Source organism: Myotis lucifugus, unplaced genomic scaffold (genome assembly GCF_000147115.1).
Source record: "Myotis lucifugus unplaced genomic scaffold, Myoluc2.0 scaffold_504, whole genome shotgun sequence".
Lineage (NCBI taxonomy): Eukaryota > Metazoa > Chordata > Mammalia > Chiroptera > Vespertilionidae > Myotis > Myotis lucifugus.
The window spans coordinates 343,776-367,993 of NW_005871552.1; the positions used below are offsets into that span (position 1 = coordinate 343,776).

General features: G+C 37.6%; 1 protein-coding gene across 8 annotated transcripts in view; it reads right to left on the reverse strand.

Moving 5' to 3' along the window:
* MKL2 (MKL1/myocardin like 2) overlaps positions 1–24,218 on the reverse strand; it is a 188,789-nt gene that overhangs the window by 122,970 nt on the left and 41,601 nt on the right. For 5 of the 8 annotated variants that reach the window (XR_002826495.1, XM_023744982.1, XM_014446123.2 and 2 more), the window contains 2 exons: positions 17,027–17,057; positions 3,219–3,435 (listed from right to left, as the gene is read on the reverse strand). Coding sequence is in view for 7 of the 8 variants with exons in the window: in XM_023744982.1 (XP_023600750.1) it covers positions 3,219–3,372 (154 nt within the window). In the remaining variant the exon portion in view is untranslated. Of the gene's footprint in view, positions 1–3,218; positions 3,436–17,026; positions 17,058–18,895; positions 18,993–24,218 lie in introns of all 8 variants that reach the window. The other 3 variants (XM_023744978.1, XM_023744981.1, XM_023744979.1) reach the window with 2 other exon arrangements.

Here is a 24,218-nt window from a genome sequence, read left to right on the forward strand (position 1 = left end):
AGACTATCATGCAAAGCAAAGTCTGACAAAAAAAAAGTCAAGAACCACATGATTTCACTCATATGTGAGATATAAAACTGAAAGTAACAAATGAACAAACAAAAACTCATAGACACAGACAGCAGTATGGTGCTTATCAGAGAGAAAGCGGACTGGGGGAGAGGTAGTAAAGGGGGTCAAATATAAGGTGACGCAAGGAGATCTGACTTTGGATGGTAAACACACAATGCAATATACAGATGATGTGTCACAGAATTGTACATGTGAAACCTATACATTTTTATTAACCAACTAGAGGTCTGGTGCATGAAATTCGTGCACTTGTGGGGGGGAAGGTGTCCTTCAGCCGGGCCTGTGCCCCCAGCAGTTGGGGAGTGTCTTACTGCTCCAGAGGCAGGAGAGGCTCCCACCACTGCCACTGTGCTTGCCAGCCATGAGCCTGGCTTCTGGATGAGTGGCACTCCCACTGTGGGAGCGCACTGACCACCAGGGGGCAGCTCCTGCATTGAGCGTCTGCCTCCTGGTGGTTAGTGCGAGTCATAGTGACTGATCATTCTGCCATTCAGACGATTTGCATATTAGCCTTTTATTATATAGATGTCACCCCAACAAATTCAATTCAAAAAATGTTTTAAATCAATTTCATTAGAAGCTGGTTTTAGGACAGAAATACCTTAATAGAATAAAAAAAACAGTGGGGAAAAATTAACACATTAATTATTCCTAGGTTATAACCTTAAAATTAAAGTGTTGGATGTTGTTACAAAGACTTTCAAAACTGCTTTTAAAAAAGTAATCAAATAGCATTCTCTCAGAAAAAAACACAAGTTAACAGTTGCTACTTGAGGGGAAGCAACTGGATGACTAAGGGACAAGACTGGGAGGGTGACCTATTTTTCACTGTTTACCAATTTGCACCCTTTACTTTTTAAACTCTGTGAATGTATTACTACTAAAAAAAAAAGGGAGGGGATTAAATTCAGAAACAGAAACTATAGCCCCATAAAATGTTGTAAATCACAGATTAAAACTTGAGTAATTATGTTATCGAGATCATGAATACATAACTATAAGACACATACAAGAAAATAAAACAAAAAACTGCAGCCCCACTGTTTTGTAAATGGTACCTGTGGTCTACACATAAAATCTTCAATGTCAGATCATGCATGCATTCAACAACTGCTGTAACTTAAACAAAAGAGACAGAAATGAAGATGCACCTGGATTTTCATGCTAATTGGATGATGCAAAGAGGATAAAAACACCACAAAGATTCATGGATAGAGTTTGAGCAAGTTGGTTTTATAAAATATAAGCATGGATAAAGCAATTCTTCTATATTATTGTACTGCTTCATAAAATGTGACTTGAATTATATATATGTAACTAAATCAAAAAATTAAAACTTTTACCATTTCATCAACCTCCCTAAAAGTTTATAAGGGGAGACCACCTTGTATTTGAGTTTACCTTATATTCAGGCATACATATTCAAGAGAACATTCTTATAAGATAATGTGGTGAGCTGAATCAAGTAAATCTCCAGAGTATAAACTTATTTCACACACTTCACTTCTCTCCTCTGCTACATATGACCATCTTTTTGAGCAATTGTATATTAGGGCAATTTTATAAACAATCAACCCTCTTTTTTTTGCAGATAATAATTTGAACATTATTATACTGATCCAAGTGTACAGTGTAAGTTTGATCACATTTAGTTATGTTTCAGAAAATGTGGTTATTCTCTCTCAGACACTAAGATAAAGCTAGGCCTTTAATTGATGGAAGGTTCTAAAGCCGTCATCCATCCATCATCCACAGCTTCATGAAGGCTTTGAGAGCACCTTAGCCAAAATATTGCTGTGTACCAATTAAACTGCACAAGGGTTGTGCCTAACAAGTATCAGATACAAGTATCAGATATCATATTGAAGGGAGAACAAGTTATACTCCAAAGACATATACTAGTAGCGTATATCTTTTATCCATTTTCCTGAATAAGATAAGGCCAATAATGAAAAGAATTGGGAAATACTCAGAACCCAGAAAAATAAATAACAAGGAAGTGTTCTACAGGGAACCAGTTTTATTTCTTCTGGCTTTTAAAATTAAATTAAAAAATATATTTGGGAATATAACACTCATCAGAACTGAGGAAAGCACAGTAAATCCAGTTGAAATTCTTAACCCCACACTTTTATTATGCATACTTATTTAGTGTGTTTGCAAATTTTAATAGTTTATATTTGCTAGTTTTATGTTTTAAGTATTAAGAATATGTTATATCATCTCCATTAATTTACGTTAAAAATTGGCAGTACAGTGGGGCCTTGACTTACGAGCGTCCCGACTAACGAGTTTTTCGAGATACAAGCCGTCTCTCGGCCGATTTTTTGCTTTGAGTTTCGAGCTAAAATTCGGGTTACGAGCCAGCTTCAGATACCCCACCGCTAGTTGGCGCAGCGAAGGTCACAGTGAATGCCACAACATCAGCTCAGCATCACGTGTCTCACCCGTTCACTTTTGACATACGAGTAATTTGAGTTACGAGCTCCGTCACGGAACGAATTAAACTCGTAAGTCAAGACCCCACTGTATTGTGTTTTTGGAAACTCTGAGATGTCTCTGTAATCAATGAAAATTTCCTGAACAGATAACAAATTAATAGAAAATATTCATTTTGTATCCAATGATGAGCCAGCCAAAGACTGAAGATATGGCCATATCTAACACTCATTAAAATAAAAATACTCAAATAAAACATTCTTGTTTTCTTAGTGATCATTAAGATAGCGCAAATTTTGCCAATTCTGAAATTAAGGTGCAACACATTGGAGATGGGGAAATTGGGAGGAGAACCCATTTAATTCCACAAATCTATCTTCCCTGGAATCAGCACAGAAAGCCAATTTCCAATACCATTCTAGCATGAAATCTTCTGCTGGTGCTAAAATGGTTGCATTTAAAGCTCATTTCCAAAGAGAATGCTACTACTAAAGATAATGAGGAAATAATGGAAGAACTGGATGGAAAGTGAAATTCTGCCTGTTACTCAAAACAAAGAAGTTCTCCTATGAGGTTCTCTCCTGTGTGACAAACTGCCAAATGTAACTGGCAACAGCAACAACAAAATTACTACCAAAGAGAAATAAACTGGGCTCACAAAGTCTAAATCAAATCAAAGTCCCCACTGCACATGCTGAAGAACTCACCATTCTTCCGCTCGTTCAGAGGGGGTAAGTACTGACTGGACTGCAAGGAGAGTTCCTGGAATTCGTGGGCAACAGCTTCACTTTGAGGACTTGGAGCAAGATGGGCTAAAGGTCCCAATTCATCCTCAGTGTCTAGTGCCCCTGTGTGATCCATTGTGTTCCAGCCACTGGCAACGGGGAGTCCGAGACACCTCTTAAATGTGGTCTGTTGAAGAGACTGTCAAAATAAAGAATGTGTAAGTATGTGGTACATTTATTTTTCTTCAATTTGCACAAAAGTATTAAAATGGGATCCCTTAGTACTAGTTCAGTTTCCCTGCTATGCGGCAGTTGCCCTCTCTGGACCTCAGGTTCTTGTACAACACACAGGAACAATATATTTCCCATCTAACAACTAGGTAAATAAAAGCTGCAAGTATTCTGTATGATATTTTGGACAGTTTAAAGAAAAGTTATAGTTACTGGTGTCATTACTTAAAGATTTTAATGCAACCTAAAATGAGACAAAGTCAACTGAAGCTGATGAAAATAAAAAAGCAGTCTGGCTTGAAAATCTATTTTAACTGCTACAAATTAACCTGATTGACAGAGAAATCAATAATTGAAGCACCAAAGACACAATAAAAACCCTAAATATGTGACACTGGCTTAGGAACTGAGCGGTGGGCAGCAAAAACAAACTGTTACTGAAAGCTAGAAGGATGGCGGTCCATATCATTCAGTGGCAAAACATTTGATAAAACTGTTGCCTGCTTAGTAGCGTTTCATACCACAGTTTGTTTATTCATTCATCTATAGGTGGACACTGAATTGTTTACAGTTTTTACCTATTAGAAAATAAAGATGCTATGAACATTCCTATACAAGTATTATTATTATTTTTCTTAGAGAGAGAGAGAGAGAGAGAGAGAGAGAGAGAGAGAGAGAGAGAAAGGAAGGGATAAAGACAGAGAGAGAAACATTGATGTGAGGGACACCTCGACTGGTTGCCTCCTGCACACGCCCTGGTCAGGGCCGGGAATCGAGTTGCAACAGAGGTATGTGCCCTTGACCGAAACTGAACCCAGAAGGAAGCCTTCAGTCCAAGGGCCGATGCACTATCCACTGAGCCAAAACTGCTAGAGCTCTTGTCCAAGCATTTATATGGACACATGCTTTCACTTCTCTTGGGCAAATACCTAGGAATGAAAGGGCTAAATCATATGGCAGCTGCATGTTCAGATTTTAAAGAAACTGACAACCTGTTTTTTAAAGTGGTTGTGCCATTTTACATTCTTACCAGCAGTGAATGAGAGTTCTACTTTCTAACCAACACTTGATTATGATCAATCTTTTATTTTAGTTATTTTATTTTCATATTTAAAATTAGATGGTTTATTTTCTTATCATTTTGAAAGTTCTTTATATATCCTGAACAAAAGTCCTTTATCAGGTATGTAATTTGCAAATATTTTCTCCAAGTCAATGCCTTATTTTACTATACTCTTAATAGTGTTTTGTAAAGAACAGATGCTTTGAATTTGATGAAGTCCAAGTTATCAATTTTTTCCTTTATGAAACATGTTTTTAGTGTTGAAGCTAGGAAATCTTTGATTAACCCAAGGTCACAAAGATTAGCTCGTGTTTTCTTTTAGATATTTTATAGTTTTTGTTTTACATTTAAGTCTATGATCCACTTTGGGTTAATTTTTATATATGTTGTGATATCTGAATCAAAGTTTTCTGGTTTTCTTTTTTGGCATAAGGACATCTGATTGTCTCAGCACCATTTGTAGAAAAGGTAATCTTTTCTTCACTAAATTGCCTTGGCACCTTTGTTGCAAGTCAACTGGCCATGTATATGTGGATCGATTTCTTGACTCTATATTTAGTTTCCAGAAAGGAGAGAACCACAAAAGAGGAACCCCTAAATTCTGTGTATAAACTCTGCCCAAGCCTCTGGTTGACCCCTAAATTATGCACATACAGGGCAGACTCCCAACAGCCCAACTAAGGCAAAAAGAATATAACCGAGATTTCATAGAAAAGACGGTGTTTGCAAAAGTGAATTCAGCAAAGTTAACTGTGTGTTAAAATATAGCAATACTCCTGAGAGGGAACCTTACAGAATCCAGAGTTTCTTATAACTACACATCCAGAATTCCACATCCAACAAAAATACCCTTTTTAAGTGAAGGCAAAATTGTCACCAGCAAACACATGCTACAAGTAATGCTAAAAGAATTTCTTCAGGCTGAAGGGCAGTGTTACCATATAGAAACTTGAATATTAGGAATGAAAAACATCAGAAACAGTAAACATGTAGATAAATACAAAAGATTATTTTTTCCTCTTCATTTCTTTAATATTATGATTCAAATAAAATTATAGCACTGTTATGGGGTTTACAATGATATATATGTAGTATAGATTTGTTTTTGTTCCCCTATTTTTTTCTAACTTAACTCCTGGTTTGATTACTCGAATGTTCTTATATTTCAAAAGACTGTGTAAATTCATAGAATAGCAATATTTTAACTGAAAGGTATCTTAGAACCAAGGTCTAGTATAAGTGATTCTTAACCTTCCTCACAATATCATAATCATTTGAGGGGGAAAAAAATCCCTGATGGATTAGGGCAAGGAGGATCTATAGAAATTTTGATACAATTGTTCTTGATAGAGTGATTCTAATGTGTAGCCAGGTTGAGATTCATTAATGTAGTAGAACCCCCTCCCCCCCATTTTATAGAGAATAAGTCATCTGCCCAATGAGTGGGAAGAGAAGTCAGTAGCAAACTATTACACCATGTGTGAAAAATAACAGAATATAAGTAGGTAAGAAGTGCTATAGGAACCTAAGAATTAAATGCCTAATTTTATTTGGGTAAACTAGGAAAGTCTTGAAGGGTAAATAGAAGTTGGTAGGGACGGAAATTTTTCTCATCAAAGTACAGTGGTATGAACAGTTATCACCTAACAGCAACGGTTTGATGGGACCAGTGTAGAAAGGGCATGGCTTGGGGGTGGAGAGAGCAGAAGATAAGCTGGTGTGGTAAGTTAAAGCACAATTGTGAAGTAATTTGGACTCTATATAATCAGGTTGGTATTTTAGAAAGGTAATCCTGGCAGAGGTAGGTAACTAGTAAAATCTCTTGCTAAAATGCTGAAGGACTAAGTTAAGATGGTAGAAATGCAGAAGAGGGAATAAATTCCAATTAACAATTAAGAGGCAAAATTTTAAGGCTTGATGACTGGCTAATTTGAAAAGGAAAATAAAGAATTGAGAGTAGTGGAGGCTTTTAGAACTGTGCAGTTGGAAAGCTGGAATGAGTAGTAGGGAAGATGAAAGTAAATTGAGAATCTACAGGCCCCTTGGAGGGAGCTCTAAAAAAATGTGGCTAGAGATATAGGGATTTAATTTTGGGCAAGATACTTAACCTCTCAGGGACTCAGTTTCCTAATTTAAAAAATGAAAATAACAAGTGAAAATAAGAAAAGGGTAGAATATTTACTACATTTCTACTAAGCTTGGCACTAAGCCTCATCTTTGCGTGCCTTAATTTTTCCCTAATGACCTCTCTGTGGGTAGGTATTATTCTCATTTTACAGATGAGAAAACTAAGGCTTGGAAAAATTAAACAAATTTGAGAGATTAACATCAACTTTAGAGCCCATATTCTTTCACAATAACACAATATTTATGTGCCAAAAACGCCAATAATTTGGAGCAAATAATTGGGAGAGACAGAAATATTTGGGGGAGAGGGGAGTCATGAGAAAGAGGAAGATAAAGCTGTGAAAAGATCCATTTATACAATTTTTTAACATCCACATTGAAGGCCCAGAGCATTAGGCACTGGGATGGGCACTGGGGTTCCACTGACAACTCAATCATATCCCTGTATCTCCTGGATGTCAAGACCATGTCAATTAGGCAATTATAACGTAACATAAGTGCTTAACAGGAGTTAGTAAAACATGCTTGCTTCGTGACAGATGAAGGAAACCCTTTCCTTGTTCCATTTTAGAAAACTCTCACAGTATAACTATCTGGAATTAAACTCTGAAGCAGAAAAAAAAATGAAATCTACAGTCATAGATGTATTGAATATAAAAGAATGTTTTTGACATCAGGTAAAAGTGTTTCAAATAAACAACTTCTAAGCAGGGGTTTTCTTTGTAGCAGCTGGATTTTTATATATCACCATAAAATACATAGCAAAAATATTATAAGATTACCAAATTCTGAGAATACACTGTATAGAAAAAGTTACATAACTGTTCTATGCTTGAAGTGGCAGTTATAGTTCTAAAAATGCCAGTGAGATGATTTATTTTTTAACTTGTTTACTGTAGATTTGTTTCAAATTAACATAACATGGGACAAATTCCATACTTAACATCTTAAAAAATGATGCATTCTTAAGTACTACAACTAATACTTAAGTGAACACTATTTCTGAAATATTCATTGTGATCCATCCATAAATAAAAATTTGAATTAGCAAAATTTAAAACACACGTGGCTTTCAAATTGCCATATAAAAAGATATAAAGAACTAGAAAATTTTATTAGTTCTCCAAGTAAAATGATCAAAACCCAAGTCTTTTAACAGCTTGAACAATTGCATTTTCCAAATTTATTAAAAATGAATGATTCTCAGAGAGTAAGAACTGGTTGGAGAATTAATTTTAAGCTAAGATGATTTCCATATTTAGCAACTACTGGGTCAAAAAGGAACTCTAATTTTGTTGAACCACAAATTAGCATTTGATTTAAATGCTAAGAATATTTGTAAGGAAGGAAGAGGGAGAGAAGGATAGAAACATCAGTGATGAGAGAGAATCATTGATTGGCTGTCTCCTGCACACCGCACACTGGGGATCGAGCCCACAACCCGGTCATGTGCCCTTAACTGGAATTGAACTCGGGAGTCTTCAGTCCACAGGCCGATGCTCTACCCACTGAGCCAAACCAGCTGAGGCATAAATGTTTTATTTAACAGATAAAAAGTATACTGTACTCCAATTTCCCAATTCTGTAAGACAGGGAAGAAAGGAGGATGGGAAAAGGAAACAAAGACGGAACGAGAGAAAGGAGAAGAGAAAGGCATACTAAAAAGAGGGAAATTTGTTTTCTAACTCTTTATTCTTTTTGATATTAGGAATCACTAGAATGTAAACAAAGATATTTTGCTAAATTCAAAAGTATTGCAAAATACATGAAAAAAATCAAAGTTTAATTTACCTGCCCAAATTATTGTAACTAGTTAAGTAGCAGAGGTGGGACCATGAGTCCCCTACCTTGTAATCTAGTTCTTTGGTTTCTAATTAACCAAAAGAGAAACCCTATTATCTAAGGCAACCATGCCAAGTAGTTTGACGGTAAACCGAAAAAAACTCAGTTAAAGAGGAGTCATTAAAAATGATACTCAATTTTGAAACATTTTCTTTTAAATTAGACTGCATAAATGTCCATTTGTTTGCCAGTCTTCCAATGTAGGGCCATGATTTTCTCTTTCCAGATGTGTCAGGACCTTGGCATAAACCATGACTATCTATAATTTCTAGTTTCCATTTCTTTAAAGTAGAACAAAAATTTAAAAGATTTTGAGCACAGAATGCATCAACGTTTTTATAATTTTTTACCCAATATTTTTAGTTTCTCGCCTACACTCAATTCAAAAGTATTAAGTAATATGCCTCTGTGTTCCCAAACATTTAACTTTTTTTGCATTCTTATTTCATCAGTTTACATAATATTTAGTCAAACTACATAATTATGATTACTACAACTACTGGCATAAACAGATTTAGGAATAAACACAGCTGACTTTTGGTTAGCATACAACTTAGTGAGAACAGATGCATCACCAGACTTCAGTGTCATTTCCTAGCCATGACCATTCAGTATGTCCTAAGACAAGGGGATTGGAGAGAGTGGTAATCCAACAAACTGAACAAGTGGAGGATAGATAAGAGAGGTTCTTCCACAAAGCATTTTAAAGATTTATGTTGATGCCAAGGACATCTCAATTAGAAATTTGGGTCTTTTTAAAGTTTTCTGGAATCTGTTAATACAAATTACTACTTAGATATTATGTCATTACTGTCTATCTTTATGCAAATGTGTTAATACTGTACTCTAAAATAACAGTTCAGAGTACACACCAAATTAAAGTTCATATTCAGAGTTTTGTAACAGCATTCTAGTACAACTATGAACACATTTCAAACACTATTAGTTCAATATGAAATAATCTATTCTCACTGTATCATAGTCCTTCAAAATACTTGTGAATTCTTCTCTGTATTAAACATACTGATATCTATAATAACAAAAGCATAATATGCAAATTGACCAAACCACCGAACAACTGAACGACCATCCAGATGACCTTCCGGACAATGCCAGGGCTGAGAGGGTGGCCGAGGCAGCCGGGGCTGTGAAGGCCTACTCTTGCACAAATTTTGTGCATCGGGCCTCTAGTATATCATAAAATAGCAATTTTAATCAACTGTGAAAATTGTATTAAGAGTTTTCTGTTAAGATATAATTCACATGCCAAAAATTCATCATTTTAAATTGCACAACTCAATAATTTTTAGTATGTTCACAAGATGTGCAACCATTACCGTCTAATTTCAGAACATTGGTTTCACATCTAAAAATAAATCCCATATGCATTAGTAGTCATTTCCTGTTCTCTCTATTCCCAGTTCCTAGCAACCACTAATCTATGGCTTTCCTGTTCTAAATATTTTGTATCAATAGAACATACAATGGATTTGCAGATTCTGGACACTTCATATCAACAGAATCATATAATACGTGGCCTTTTGTGTATAACTCCTTTCACTTGACATGTTTTCAAGATTCATTCATGTTGTACCAGGTATAAGTATTCCCTTCCTTTTTATGGCTGAATAATATTCCATTGTGTGGATCTACCACAATTTGTTTATCCATTCTTCAGTTAACAGACTTTGGATTATTTCTGCTTTTTGGCTACTATGAATAATTTGCTATGAACATTCATTTACAACTTTTTGTGTAACATATGTTTTCAATTCTCTTGGGTATTTTCATGGGAGTGAAATAACTGGGTCACATAGTAACTTTATGCTTAATTGCCTGAAGAACTATCCAACTGTTGGTCACAGTGGCTGCATCATTTTACATTCCTACCAGCAAAATATAAGGGTTCCAATTTCTCCAAATCCTCCTTAAAGAAAAAACAACAACACATAGTTATCCTAGTGGCCATGAAGTAGTAGCTCACTGTGGTTTTGATGTGCACTTTCCTAATGACTAATGATGTTGAGCATCTTTTTATGGAGATATATATATATTTATTTATTTATTTTTTCTTTGGAGAAATGCCCATTTGAAAATTAGGTTATTTGGCCCTGGCAGGTGTGGCTCAGTTGGTTATAGCGTTGTCCCATACACCAAAAGATTGTGGGTTCAATTCCCGTTCAGGGCACATACCTAGGCTGCAGGTTCAATCCCCGGTCTGGCTGGGGGGTTACAGGAGGCAGCCGATCAATATTCTCACATCTCTCTCTCTCATAAAAGAATAAATAAGTAAATAAAGAAATAAATAAAGAAATAAATAAATATTTAGGTCATTTGTCTTTTCATTGAGTTGGAATATTTCTTTCTGTGTATGTGTGATTCTCAATATTATTAATTACTCGGGAAATGCACTTAAAACCACAATGAGATACCACTTTCCATTCACCAGAATGACTATAACAAGTAAGACAGTCCTGGCCAGGTGGCTCATTTGGTAGGGGCATCATCCTGTATACCAAAAGGTTGCAGGTTTAATTCACAGTCAGGGCAAGACGGGTGAGCAGCCGATCAAGGTTGCCCTCTCACATTGATGGTTCTCTCTCTCTCTCTTTCTCCTAATTTCCCTCCCTCCCTCTCTCCCTCTAAAATCAATTTAAAAGACACTTACTTATGTACAAGGGAGCTCCCATAAGACTGTTGGTTGATTCCTTAACAGAAATTTTGCAAATCAAGAGAGATTGGCACAAAATACTAAAAAAAGTAAGGACCTACAATCAAGATTATTCTTCCTGGCAAGTGAATCATTTAGAACTGAAGGAGAGATACGTTCCAGACAAGAAAAAGCTAATGAAGATCATCACCACTAAATCAGTATTACAATATACTAGAGGCCCGGTGCACGAAATTCGTGCACAGGAGAAGGGAGTCTCTCAACCTGGCCTGCACCCTCTCGCAATCCGGGACCAATGGCTCCTAACTGCTCACCTGCCTGCCTGCCTGATCGCCCCTAACCACTCACCTGCCTGCCTGATCGCCCCTAACTGCTTGCCTGCCTGCCTGATTGCCCCTAACCACTCTGCCTACCTGTCTGATTGCCCCTAACCACTCGCCTGCCTGCCTGATGCCCCTAACTGCTCGCCTGCCTGCCTGATTGTCCCTAACTGCTCACCTGCCTGCCTGATCGCCCCTAACCACCTCTGCCTCGGCCACTGCCGTGACAGCTTCGTCCGGAAAGATGTCCAGCTGTCCTGTCTCATTAGCATATTATGTTTTTATTATTATAGATATTAGAGAGACATCTTTAAAAAACAAAAGATTAGAAATGCAAATAAGAAAAAAATAAATTTTCACTGACAAAGGCAAATACTTAATAAAGTCAACTGCCCTGGCTGATTTAGCTCAGTGGATAGAGCATCGGCCTGTGGACTGAAGAGTCCGGGGTTCAATTCCTGTCAAGGGCACAGGGGGAGCCTCCGCCTCTCAGCCAGAAGCTGGGCTCATGGCTGGCGAGCACAGTGGCAGTGGTGGGAGCCTCTCCTGCCTCCACAGCAGCGCTAAGAATGTCCCTGCTTAGGCAGGGAGCGGGCCTAAGCCATCAGTCTGACATCCCCCAAAGGCTCCTGGACTGCGAGAGGGTTCAGGCTGGGCTGAGGGACCTCCCCCCTCCCCCCGAGTGCACAAATTTCATGCACTGGGCCTCTAGTATTAGATATTTGGTAATTGATATTTTAGAACATTTCACCCAAAAGCAGCAGAATATACATTCCTTTCAAGTGCACATTGAACATTTTCCAGGACATACCACATGTTAGGCCACAAAACAAACCTATATAAATTTAAGAAGACTGAAATCACATTTAGCATCTTCTCGGATCATAATGGTAGGAAGTAACTCAGCAAAGTGGAACTAGACAAAACATACCTCAATATAATACAGTGTATATATGACAAGAAGAAAACTGAAAAAAGGGGGGGGGGGGCTAAATAACATGCTACTAAACAATGAGATCAAGGAAGAAATCAAAAGATACCTTGAAATAAATGAAAATTAAGATATAAATTTATGAGACACAGCCAAAGTAGTTCTAAGAGGGAATGGATAGCAAACATGTCTACCTCAAGAAACAAGAAAGAAATCTCAAATAAACAATCTAACCTTACACTTAAAGGAACCGGAACTAGAACAAGAACAAATAAAGCCTACAGTGAGAAGAAGGAAAGAAATGGTAAAGATCAGAGTAAAAATAAACAAAATAGAGCCTAAAAAATGAACAGAAAAGATCAATGAAACCAAGAGCTGGTTCTTTGAAAAGATAAACAAAATTGAACTGTGTGTGACTGGGATAATGTGATGGAGTGGTTTCTGGCAGAGGTGAGGGTGAATTTTATTTTTTAATTTAGAGGATGTTTATTAAATCTGGGAACAGTGAAACAACAAAGGGCCTAGGATAATAGGAAAGGGAATAGGTAGAGAAACGAGCTTAGGCTGGGCAACTCTGGCTCATTAAGAAGTCAGAGAAACGGGGGCGTTGAGAAGAGGCTCAGGGTGTTTGTCCAGGATGAACTGCTACTGTCCATTGCTGCCCTGGTTGCAAGCCGTGTGGGGTCCCTAGAGTTTAGGAGATGCAGACCTGTGGGGGATGGAGAGGGAGAGCGAGAGGGGAAAGGTGCAGATGTGCTCCTGGGAGGAAGAACATGCTGAGATTGATTTTTAGTATTGTTTTATTATTACCTCTAAACAAATGATTGTATTAATTATGTGTAAAAAGAAAAATCAAAAAGATCTTTTTGAATATTTGATCCATTCTCCAATTTATATATTCTCTCTCAGCTTTCTGTCATTTGAAATTTTCCCTTTATATATTCACTAGAGGTCCGATGCATGAAATTCGTGCAAGGGGCTTGGCCCCCGCCACCAGGGCGACTGCCTCGGCCCCCACTGCTACCACAGCTGCCTCTGCCTCGGCCCCCACCGCCGCAGCTTCGTCTGGAAGGTCGTCTGGGAGGACATCCGGTCTAATTAGCATATTACACTTTTATTATTATAGATCTTAGTCAATTACTAAAATATTTAACTGAACAGAACTTGACAAATCCTTCTAAACTAATAAAAATCTTTCCTATCAATGTTAATCCATCACTCTGTACTATCCCAACTTCAGAAGTTACAAGAAGCACAACTAAGGGCAAGTCATTTAACCTCCCTAAGCCTCTTTGTAAAATGGGTATAAATAATACTTCCCTTGTGGGGTGCAAATGAAATGAGACAAAGATATCAAGTGCTTGGAATCATGCTTGGCACTAAGAAGGCATTCAGTAGCTGCTCATGGGCTTCATTTTCAGTTATGGTGTTTCCTGGCTGATGTACTCACCTAACTGTCATAACATTTAGCCCCTATTTCATGAGAGACCGGGTCACATAAGACCTGTGGTGCTGGAAGCTTTCTCCTTTGTTTGTCAGCCTGCTTGGGTTCAAATTCCAGCTCTGAAATTTTCTAGTTGGTGGGCAAACCACTTACACTTTCAAAGCTGCAGAATTTTTTTAAAAAAATGGGGGTGACAAAGGTACTTACTTCACAGGATTAAAGGGAGCACTGAAAAAATATTAGATGTGAGGTGCACAGTAGAGTTTTGGGCACATAGAAAGTAGTCAATAAATGTTAGCAATTAGTGTTATTATTTTGTCAACAACATTCCTGGTTCTCCATTATGTGAAATAACATAAAAAGTATTTCAATTATTAATCTAAATTTTGATTTTAAGAAAACAAACCAAAAAACCTCATGCTAAACCTCATTTTTAGCTTGTCTTGACTTTCTAATTATACTTCAAACTTCCAAATAAAAAAAAAAAGTTTATTCTTACCAACTGTTCTGACACACACACACAAATATTCTGATGAATAAATGATCATAGGGTTTAAAAATTTTCCTAACACAGGCATAATACAGGCTAACTCTGAAAAGAGCAGAGAGTGAAATCAACATTAATATTTTTTATTGTTTTGTCTAACATTTAGGATTTAATACGCTTTGGACTTCCAGATATTTGGCAATATAGCATGGCTATACGTATAAAGTTTTCTGAAAGAAAATAACAACTCATTTTTAAAGAGAGGATACTGTTCCTATAGTCACTGCTTAAAGCTAAGTACACAAATTAATCTCAGCAGAGTACAAGAATTTCCCAAAGTGGTATGTGTGGTTTTACTTAGTAGAATCAGTAAAATAAAAGCTCTCTGTATGCTTTTTATTCCTTATAACATTGCTATCTCTTTAGCTTTTTCTTAAAGTAGCCAGAGACATTCAGGATTTTGAAATTAGTCCTTGAAAGTAATTATTTAAGGGAAGGATTACAATTTCTGTGCTGGAAGTGACTAAACTAATGAAGGGAAAGGCGGCTCAGATGTTCCGCAAGCCCTTTGTTTTTCAAGCAGCATTATTTTAATTATTTCCTATAAATACATCATTGTCCTTAAGAAAAATATTTTTCAGATAAACACAAAAATCTTTAATCATCACTTGGAACATCACCTGGAAATGACCTCAGCATATTATAAACTTTGAAAACAGATTTAGTGTATGAAAGCCCATTTTTTAAAAATATATTTTATTGATTTTTTTTTTTTTTTACAGAGAGGAAGGGAGAAGGATAGAGAGTTAGAAACATCGATGAGAGAGAAACATCGATCAGCTGCCTCCTGCACACACCCTACTGGGGATGGGCCCGCAACCAAGGTACATGCCCTTGACCGGAATCGAACCTGGGACCCTTGAGTCCGCAGGCTGACGCTCTATCCACTGAGCCAAACCGGTTAGGGCTATGAAAGCCCATTTGCTAAATAAGAAAAGCAACTATTACATGGAATTTCATTAAACAAGTTATTTTAGAAAAAAACAAGGGTTTTTATCAGATGAGTGGCAACAGAATATTTTCAGGAAATTCTGGGAGATGTGGCAAAAAAATTGCCAACTCAACAGAACTGAGGTGTTAGCCAGAAAGTGATTCCGCTGACCCTCACCCACCCCTACTGCTACCAGAAACTTCTCTGAGGCTTCCCCTCCAAGCTGCCTCCTTTGGCAGACATGACCACTCTTTCAATTAAACCTTGGGTAGGAATTAAGATTTCCTTCCAAATCTACGAGAGATCAGAGAGACCTGGAGCCCCAGGTATTGTTCCCAAATGGAATTCTGACCATGAAGCAAAGATGGAGGGGTTGGACTGAGGGTCAGCCTGCTGGTGCCTTTACAAACACCCTTGCCAAGATGGCCTCAAGAAAGGCAGATGCAATTGCACTGGCCAACTTGAGATAGACAGTAATGAGCAGACACTCATGTCAATAAAGCGTTCTAGTTTCTTTCTCCCCTAGCACACTGCACTGTTAAAGACTTGTAACCTTAATATGGTCCTTGAAGCTACAGGTAAGTGACTCTAGAGGTGTCTTTATTTGAATTGCTAAGTGAATTCCAACAGGTACCAAAGTACAAAACAAAAGGCAGATTTCACAGTTTTGAACAAGCCTACCCCATGCACAACAACAAAGTATTCAAAAAGCACACAGGAAAAATTATAATAGGAAAAACTGTAGTAGTTAAAAATATACATATATTTACGAAGGAAAAAAATGAAAACAATCTATTGCCTATCAGGTTAAGTAAGTACTGGTACATTCATTCCACTGATATTATCCTATCATTGAAAACAAAAACAAAAACTTGGATAGATCTATATGTACCGAAAAAGGAAAATGTCCATGATATATAACTAAGCAGAATGGGTTATGTGTGTATATAACACATACATAGAGAGAGCAAGAGAAAGAATGAGACAGGTAAGGACAGCAGCAGGTAGGCTGGCAGATGAGAGTAGGCAGGGAGAGTATGTGCAAGGCAGGCTAAAAGCTAAAGAAACAGAGAGAAAGTGAGAGGAAAACAAACAGATAGGAGAGATAGGTAGGACACAGAGAGGAAGAAGAAATGGGCAGGAGGCAGCAGATAGAAACCAACAGATACACAAGGACAGACACGGAAGGGTACACTCCGAAATGGCTATCGCTCTGAATGTCCCGTACAACAGACACTAGCCACATGTGTCTGTTTAAATTTAAATTAATTAAAATTAAATACCATTTAAAATTCCGTTCTGCAATCGCACTCGTCACCTTCCAAGTGCTCCATAGCCACATGTGGTTAATGGCTACTGTATTGGCAGCACAGAACATTTCCATCACTGCAGAAAGTTCTGCTGGGTAGTGCTGTTTTATACCCTTTGGTATTGTGTAAACTTTTTGTACTTTTATAGTTTGCAAAGAGAATAAAGACATTTCCAATTTGAAAAACATAGTTTTTGTTTTACTCTCCCTCCCCATTATGCATCTCTTTAACAGTTCTTTTTCAAACATCGCAGAAGCACCAGAGGGCTTAATGACCTGTATGTTGCCAATTTTCTCTAAGTTATTTGATCATTACTAATTCAGTTCTACTTAATAAGAGTTCAAATGCCACCAAAACAAGGAAGATGACATACATTTGGAGCATCGTGACATCACTCTTGTTCTCTAAAATCAAAGAAAGGTCATGTTACTCATTCTTAGTAGGAGCAAGCACAGTTGATAGAAACTCCCTGCAGTTTAGACAAACATTTTAAATTGAACCTTTTTTTTTTCTCAAAAGAATAATAGCATTTAAAAATAGCATTCATTTTTTTATGACTCAATTCAGTGCAAAGTGGGGGGAGTAAACCTCAAGTTTTTTTTTAAAAAAGTGTCACATTAACTAAAAAAAGAAAATGGCCATTTTTAAATGAAGACTGTAACACCAAAGCAATGAATGGGTTTCTAGAGGCTTTCTCAGGTGATAGAAGATTGAAGCATCTGGTGAGGTTTCTAGAGGGTAAATAACATTTTAAGGAAAAGTAACAGAAAGGTCTCCAGAAAAAATCCCATAAAGCATATATACAAGTTGATAGGGAATGCACAAATACTAATATTTTGAGACTCTTAGTCCCCTTGGGAAAAAACCATTGGTTGGTGTTAAAAGATCACAGCCCAGTCCCTACTGCTATCCCCACCAGCATCCAGGGACCCACTAGGCCCCACAGGCACACACATTTAATCTGTATCCTCAAAGTTCTGCTCAAAACCCTTCACAATATCATGTTCATCTATTTTCCTAATGCAACCACCCAGGATTCTATCGCCAGAACCTAAGTTCCAACCATAACCATCTATTAAAAGTTCTTACCACAGGGCCATACATAATACAGTAGTATATAAATCTATAAAGCCCCTGTAAGACAGTTTAGAAGTGACACAAGAATATATTACAGACCAATGTAGCAGAATCTGTACATACTGAGCAATCCCACTGAATGCAAGTCGAAATGGCATACAAATTAGTGAGGGAAAAATGGACTATGCATCAGATGGGCTGGCTTGTGCAACTAGTTTATTCACATGGAAAATTGTTCCCTATCTTATACCCATACACAGAAATAAATTCCATATGGATTTGATTTATGCTGAAGAGCAGAGCAAACTTTTAGAAAAAAGAAATATGGTAGAATCTCTTTATAACCCCAAAGTACACAGTAGTAAATTTATTAAATATGATGTAAAAAGCACCAACCATAAACAAGCAGACTAATAAATATGACTTAATTAAAAGTAAAACTTGAACACAACAAAGCACATAAAGTGGAAAGAAAAGCTACTGGGAGAACATATTTAAAATTTAAAATATCAACAAAAGATAAATAAAATAACCAGAATATATAAAGACATAAAAATATATAGAAGGGGGAAGCAATCTAATAGAAAAACATAGGAGATATAAATCATAACAAAAGAAGAAACTAAAATAGCCAAATAAACATTAAAAATGATGCTCAAATACACCAGAAATCAAGAAAATAGAATATTTTAAATTAGCAATAATTTGAAAGTCTGACAATACCAAGGCTTAGCAAGGATATGGAGCAATAGGAACTCCCAGACAGTGATGTTAGGCACTGAAATTGGTACAATTCCTCTGGAGAATGATCTGGCAACATATAAGAACTCAAGGATGCATATACCTATGTACAAGCAATTCTACCTCTAGATCCAAACTCTGGAGAAGCTATTAACTATTCACAAGAAGATAATGTCCCACGTGTTTATAGCAACATAGTTAATAGCAAAGCATGGAAATGTCCAAAAATTCCCCTGACAGAATGAATAAACTACACAATATAATCCTAGAATACCATAAAGCAAAAATGAAGGAATTACTGCTACACACATCTACATGGATATATTTTATACAGAATGTTAAAATGAAAAAGCAAGTTGCAGAATATACACACAGTATAATACCATACTGTACAAAGTTTGGGATCCTCAAACTAAACACACACCTTATAAATATACATGCATATAATGTAAGTAGAAAGCCATACAAGGGACTGATGCTTCAGGATGATGCTTCTGTAGAAGGAAAATGGAAAATGGCATCTGGGAGGGGTACACAGCCAGCACTGACTATATATGCAATGTTTTTTAATACAATTTTAAGTTTTTAATATAAAGCAAAAAATACCCAATGTTAAGATTTAACTATTCTGTATAGAAATTATATTATTCTATTTTTCTGTGTTCATGAAATATTTCAAAGTATGAAGCAACTTGTATTTTAAAGAATAGGAAAAAACAACAGAGGCTGAAATTTACCAAGGGGTTGCCTCCTGATAGTGAGCCTTTGGCTATGAGTAGTTTTTACTTATTTTTTTCCTAATCTTCTAAATTTTCTAATTTTTTTCTTTCATAAAGTCAACCCAGATACTTCTAGCCCAATTTATTCTCCCATTTTACTCCCAAATTCAACACTGTACTTTCTTGTTCGTTTGGTGGAGAACTTGGTAAGGAAGTATGCACGGTTTCCTCCACTCGAACATGGGTTCTTGGAGGGCACACCACATGCATTTTTTTTAAAATTATTTTTTAAATATATTTTATTGACTTTTTTACAGAGAGGAAGGGAGAGGGATGGAGAGTCAGAAACATCGATGAGAGAGAAACATCGATCAGCTGCCTCCTGCACGCCCGCTACTGGGGATGTGCCCGCAACCAAGGTACATGCCCTTGACCCGAATCGAACCCGGGACTCCTCAGTCTGCAGGCCGACGCTCTATCCACTGAGCCAAACCAGTCAGGGCCACATGCATTTATTTTTATATAAATTATGTATTGAATGCCTATGTGGTGCCAGTTACTATGCCAGCAGCTATAGAAACATAAATAAAACATGCATTTCCCTTCCTCCTCAGAGTTTAGTCTCAATGAATAAATATATTAAATAAACATAGAAAAAAACTATATAATTAAAATTATGAAAATGCTATGAAGGAAAAGAATAGGTGTTATAGGACAACACAGTAGAAAGGCCTAATATAACCTCAACTGAGTAGGAGAAATAGAAATATGCCAGGAAGGGAAGGTGGAAGGGACCTGTGGACAGAGACAAAACCCACTGGAGTCTTTGTTACTGGGCCAAAGCACCTTGAGGGCAGGGATTGCTTCTGATTTATATCTGTATGTGTTACTTACATAGTGCTTAACAAATGCTTCCTGGCTGGTTCTAAGGCAGTCTCTGAGCAATCAGGAAATTCTGTGCCTGCAGCTCTGGGGCAGGAAAGCAGTCCGTGGGGGATGGCCCCACAGGCAAAAGTAGCCATTTAGAGGCAGAATGGAATCGGAGCCCATCGTGTGTGGTAGCTCAGCCCCTCAAAAAGCACTTGCTATAAATTCTCTCATACCCACCTCATGAGAGAGCTAATCTACCTCTCTCTTATTCTGTCCATCTATCCATCCCCTTCCTGTCCAGTACCCTCATCCCCACATTATTCAACAATTTAATTCAATACATTTAAGGGGACGTATGTGTGTCAAGCTAGGGATATGAAGACCCACACAGCATAGCCTCTGCCTCAAATAACTTTCCGTCTAGACCAGTGGATCTCAACTAGGGTAACTGTATCTCCCGGGGACATTTGACAATGTCTGGAAACATTTTTGGTTGTCACAATGGGGTAGGGGAGGGTGTACTACTGGCATCCAGTGGGTAGAGTCCAGGGATGCTGCGAAACATCCTACAATGATGCTTACAATGACGACCCCCCAACAAGAAAGATTTATCTGGCCCCAAATGTCAATAATGCCAAGGTAGAGAAACCTAGTGTAAGTTATTTAGAACCATGCCTAGAATTGACTCCAAAAGCAGGGTGAGAATTAGAGGTCAAGGACCAGAGGAAGCAGGTCAAGTGCCAGAGGGCAGTATTAAACATCAGAGGTCACTAGGTAAGCATATAAAAAATGTCCAAATTGAGAAACCTTCTCTAGAGAATTAGTGGCATAATTACATCACAATATAGCAGGAGTATAAGTTATTGACCAAATACAAAGTGGGGGGGGGGGCACATCTAGTTTAGAACTGAGGTGAAAAAGCCTCCTTAGAAGTGACATCTAATTCAAAACCTGAAAAATAGATAAGATAGAAAAGGATGTAAGGATGGAGGAAGGATAAAGGGTCTATTCCAGACAGAAGGAACAGCTAGCAGGCAAGTAGGACTATAGAATGAAAGATATGTTTGTACAATGTAAAAGTAGGGAGTGGCTATTGAAGAATTGAGAGGCAAACAACCCAGATCATAACGCACTTGTACCATAGGTTAAGAAATGTGGACTTTATCTTTTGGGCAATATAAGCCACTGAGAGGATGTACATAGAGGAGTGACATGACCAAAACTTGTTTTAGGACATTCATTCTGAAGAATGGACTGCTAATGAAATGAGCAGGAGGACACTCTGCAATCCAGGTGACAGCTGTGGCTTGACCTAATGACGGTTCTGAGGATGGAAGGAGACATTCAAGAGATGCTTCAACAGTCAGCATTCCACCAAGATGTGTGCCTACCATGGTCCTCTGCCTAGTAATTCCAAAGGCCCCAAACTCCCAAACTTAAACGTTTCTTTATAATTCATCAATGGCCCAACCCAACTAGAGTTATGCGGCAGCAAAACCAGAACCTGAACAGACTTGAGACTATTTATAGTACATTTATCATATTTTGTGTGAATATTTCAAGGCACAAGTATTAATGTTTGATTATAGGTGCCATAAGATAGACATGGGCCCTCAAGGTTATGGATTGAATTACAGGGGCACACGGCCACGAAGCGTATAATTGCAATAAGGTGTAAAACTTATGATGGGAAAGCACAATGATGACTAAATACAGCAGAGAGATCGAATGTCATAGGAAGGAAAGAATCTAGAAATATCTCTCTGAGAAAGTGATATTGAAACTAAGACCTAAAGGATAATTAGAAACTATTGATCTGAAGGGACCAGAAAGAAAGAAATTGAACTTAAGCAAAGCAGAACAGGGGAAAACCAGAGAATAGAAGGAAATAATGGTTGAAAGAAAGCTCAGGGCCAGCAGAAACATGGTGGAATGCAGCTTCGAGTGTAGCATGGAAAGGAGTTATTACCTGGAAGAAACCTAATGGAAACTGGACCACACTTTCTGATGTTCTAGAAGGTGCTTTGCACTCTAAAAATAAAATAAATCTAGGGAGTGGAGTTTAAAACACTTAAACATTATTTGTGGTTATTTGGGCTGGGGGGGGGGGGGCAACGACAACCCTTCTGTGCAATAAAGCACCACTAAAATGCACTGCAAATGGATAAAATGGGTAATTGTATACTGAAACACTTAGAACACTTACAATGAGTTTGAATAATAATTTAGGTCATCAGCAATATGCTGCCAACTTTGTAAAGCACTATGGTCTGGCAGGGTGTTTTAAAATAATAAATTGACCAGAAACATAAGTGAGATACTCAGATGTCAATTGGGAAGATTTTGGCGACATTAAAGTTTCCAACCACAAATATATCAGTATAAATCATACCCTCCATTTTGAACTATGACAGCTTAAAAAGCAAATGCTAGTATTCGACTCCAAAAATCCGAAGGACTAGCCATTGATAGCAACTATTTTAATCGGCAAATACTTATTATCCCACACCAGAATATTAGACTTTTAAAAACCAGTGTTGGGCCTGGCTGGCATGTCTCAGTGGTTGTGTGTCAACCTATGAACCAGGAGGTGACGGTTCAATTTCCAGTCAGGGCACATGCCTGGGTTGCAGGCTCGATACCCACTGTGGGGCATACAGGAGACAGCCGATCAATGGTCCTCTCTCATTACTTATGTTTCTCTCTCCCTCTCCCTTTCTCTCTGAAATACACACACACACACACACACACACACACACAGTGTTTGCACATTTTAACTAAATGCACCTGGGAGAACTGGTTGGGGGGAGGGGGAAGGGAATCAAGCTAGATGTAAGGGAGGCAACACTTAACAACTATTACTTAGTTTCTTTGTGAATATGCTACTTATTTTTTGTTAAACCATCCCCTCCCCCAACTTTTGTTAGTCATCTCTTTGCCACCCAGTCCCTCCTAAATTCCAGTTACAGGGGCCTGAATTGTAGTTTTTCTCTCTTCCATCATGCTGGAGGAGTTGGAATTCCCTCTACTTATCCAGTGTCCCAGTAATCCAACTTCCTCAACAACAGGAACCTTCTCATTCTCTCCAGCTCCCACAATAACACTCACATACTAGACCAGCCGTGGGCAAACTACGGCCCACGGGCCGGATCCGGCCCGTTTGAAATGAATAAAACTAAAAAAAAAAAAAGACCGTACCCTTTTATGTAATGATGTTTACCTTGAATTTATATTAGTTCACACAAACACTCCATCTATGCTTTTGTTCCGGCCCTCCGGTCCAGTTTAAGAACCCATTGTGGCCCTCGAGTCAAAAAGTTTGCCCACCCCTGTCCTAGACCCACCCTAGAACCTGAATTCTGAAACAACCTCCTCTGAATACATTATTTCCTTCCCCTTTATGCCTCCTGTACCTTCATCCATCCATCCCATATTCAACGGATATTCATTAAGTATTTGCCTTTTGCCAAATTCTATTCTAGGTGCAGGAGGGAAAGCATTATTAAAAAATAAAGATATAATAATCCAGACAGAAATCTCTACCTCCACATAACATACAAATAAGCAAATAAGTGATATTGAAACTGAGAGTATTTAGCAAGTGGTAACTTTCTGCTTTCTTCATGTCCTTAATACCCCCAACCCCATCCCAGTCACTCTGAATAGATGAACTTGGTTTCTATTTTATGGACGGCAAAGTCCACTTAATGTGAGTAAGGGTCTTTAAAACTTCCTTTCTCTATTAACCAATGTCACCCCAATAATTCAATTAAAAACACACACACAAAAAAACAAAATAACTTTCTCTGTGACTCAAAATCCCTGCAGGTTAACATTTACTTGTCGTTCCCTCCAGGGTCCCAAAATGTTCTTCCCTTCATTCTATGACTAACCCCACCCCTCTCTCTGTCACTCCCATGTCCGATCTGTAGAGCTTTATTCAGTTATCCTACCTTTCTTGAATTCTGAATTTGTTAAATGTATAGGTTATGAAGAGGAAAAGATAGTATTCCAGATGAAAGAAACAAAATGAACAAGTTATATGAGTAGGAAAGAATAAGGAATGCTTATGATAAAAGCAGTAATAAAACTGGTCTTATTGCATAGCAGGGTGTATTGGATGGTGATAGAATACAAAGTTAGAGGGATAGGGTGGGA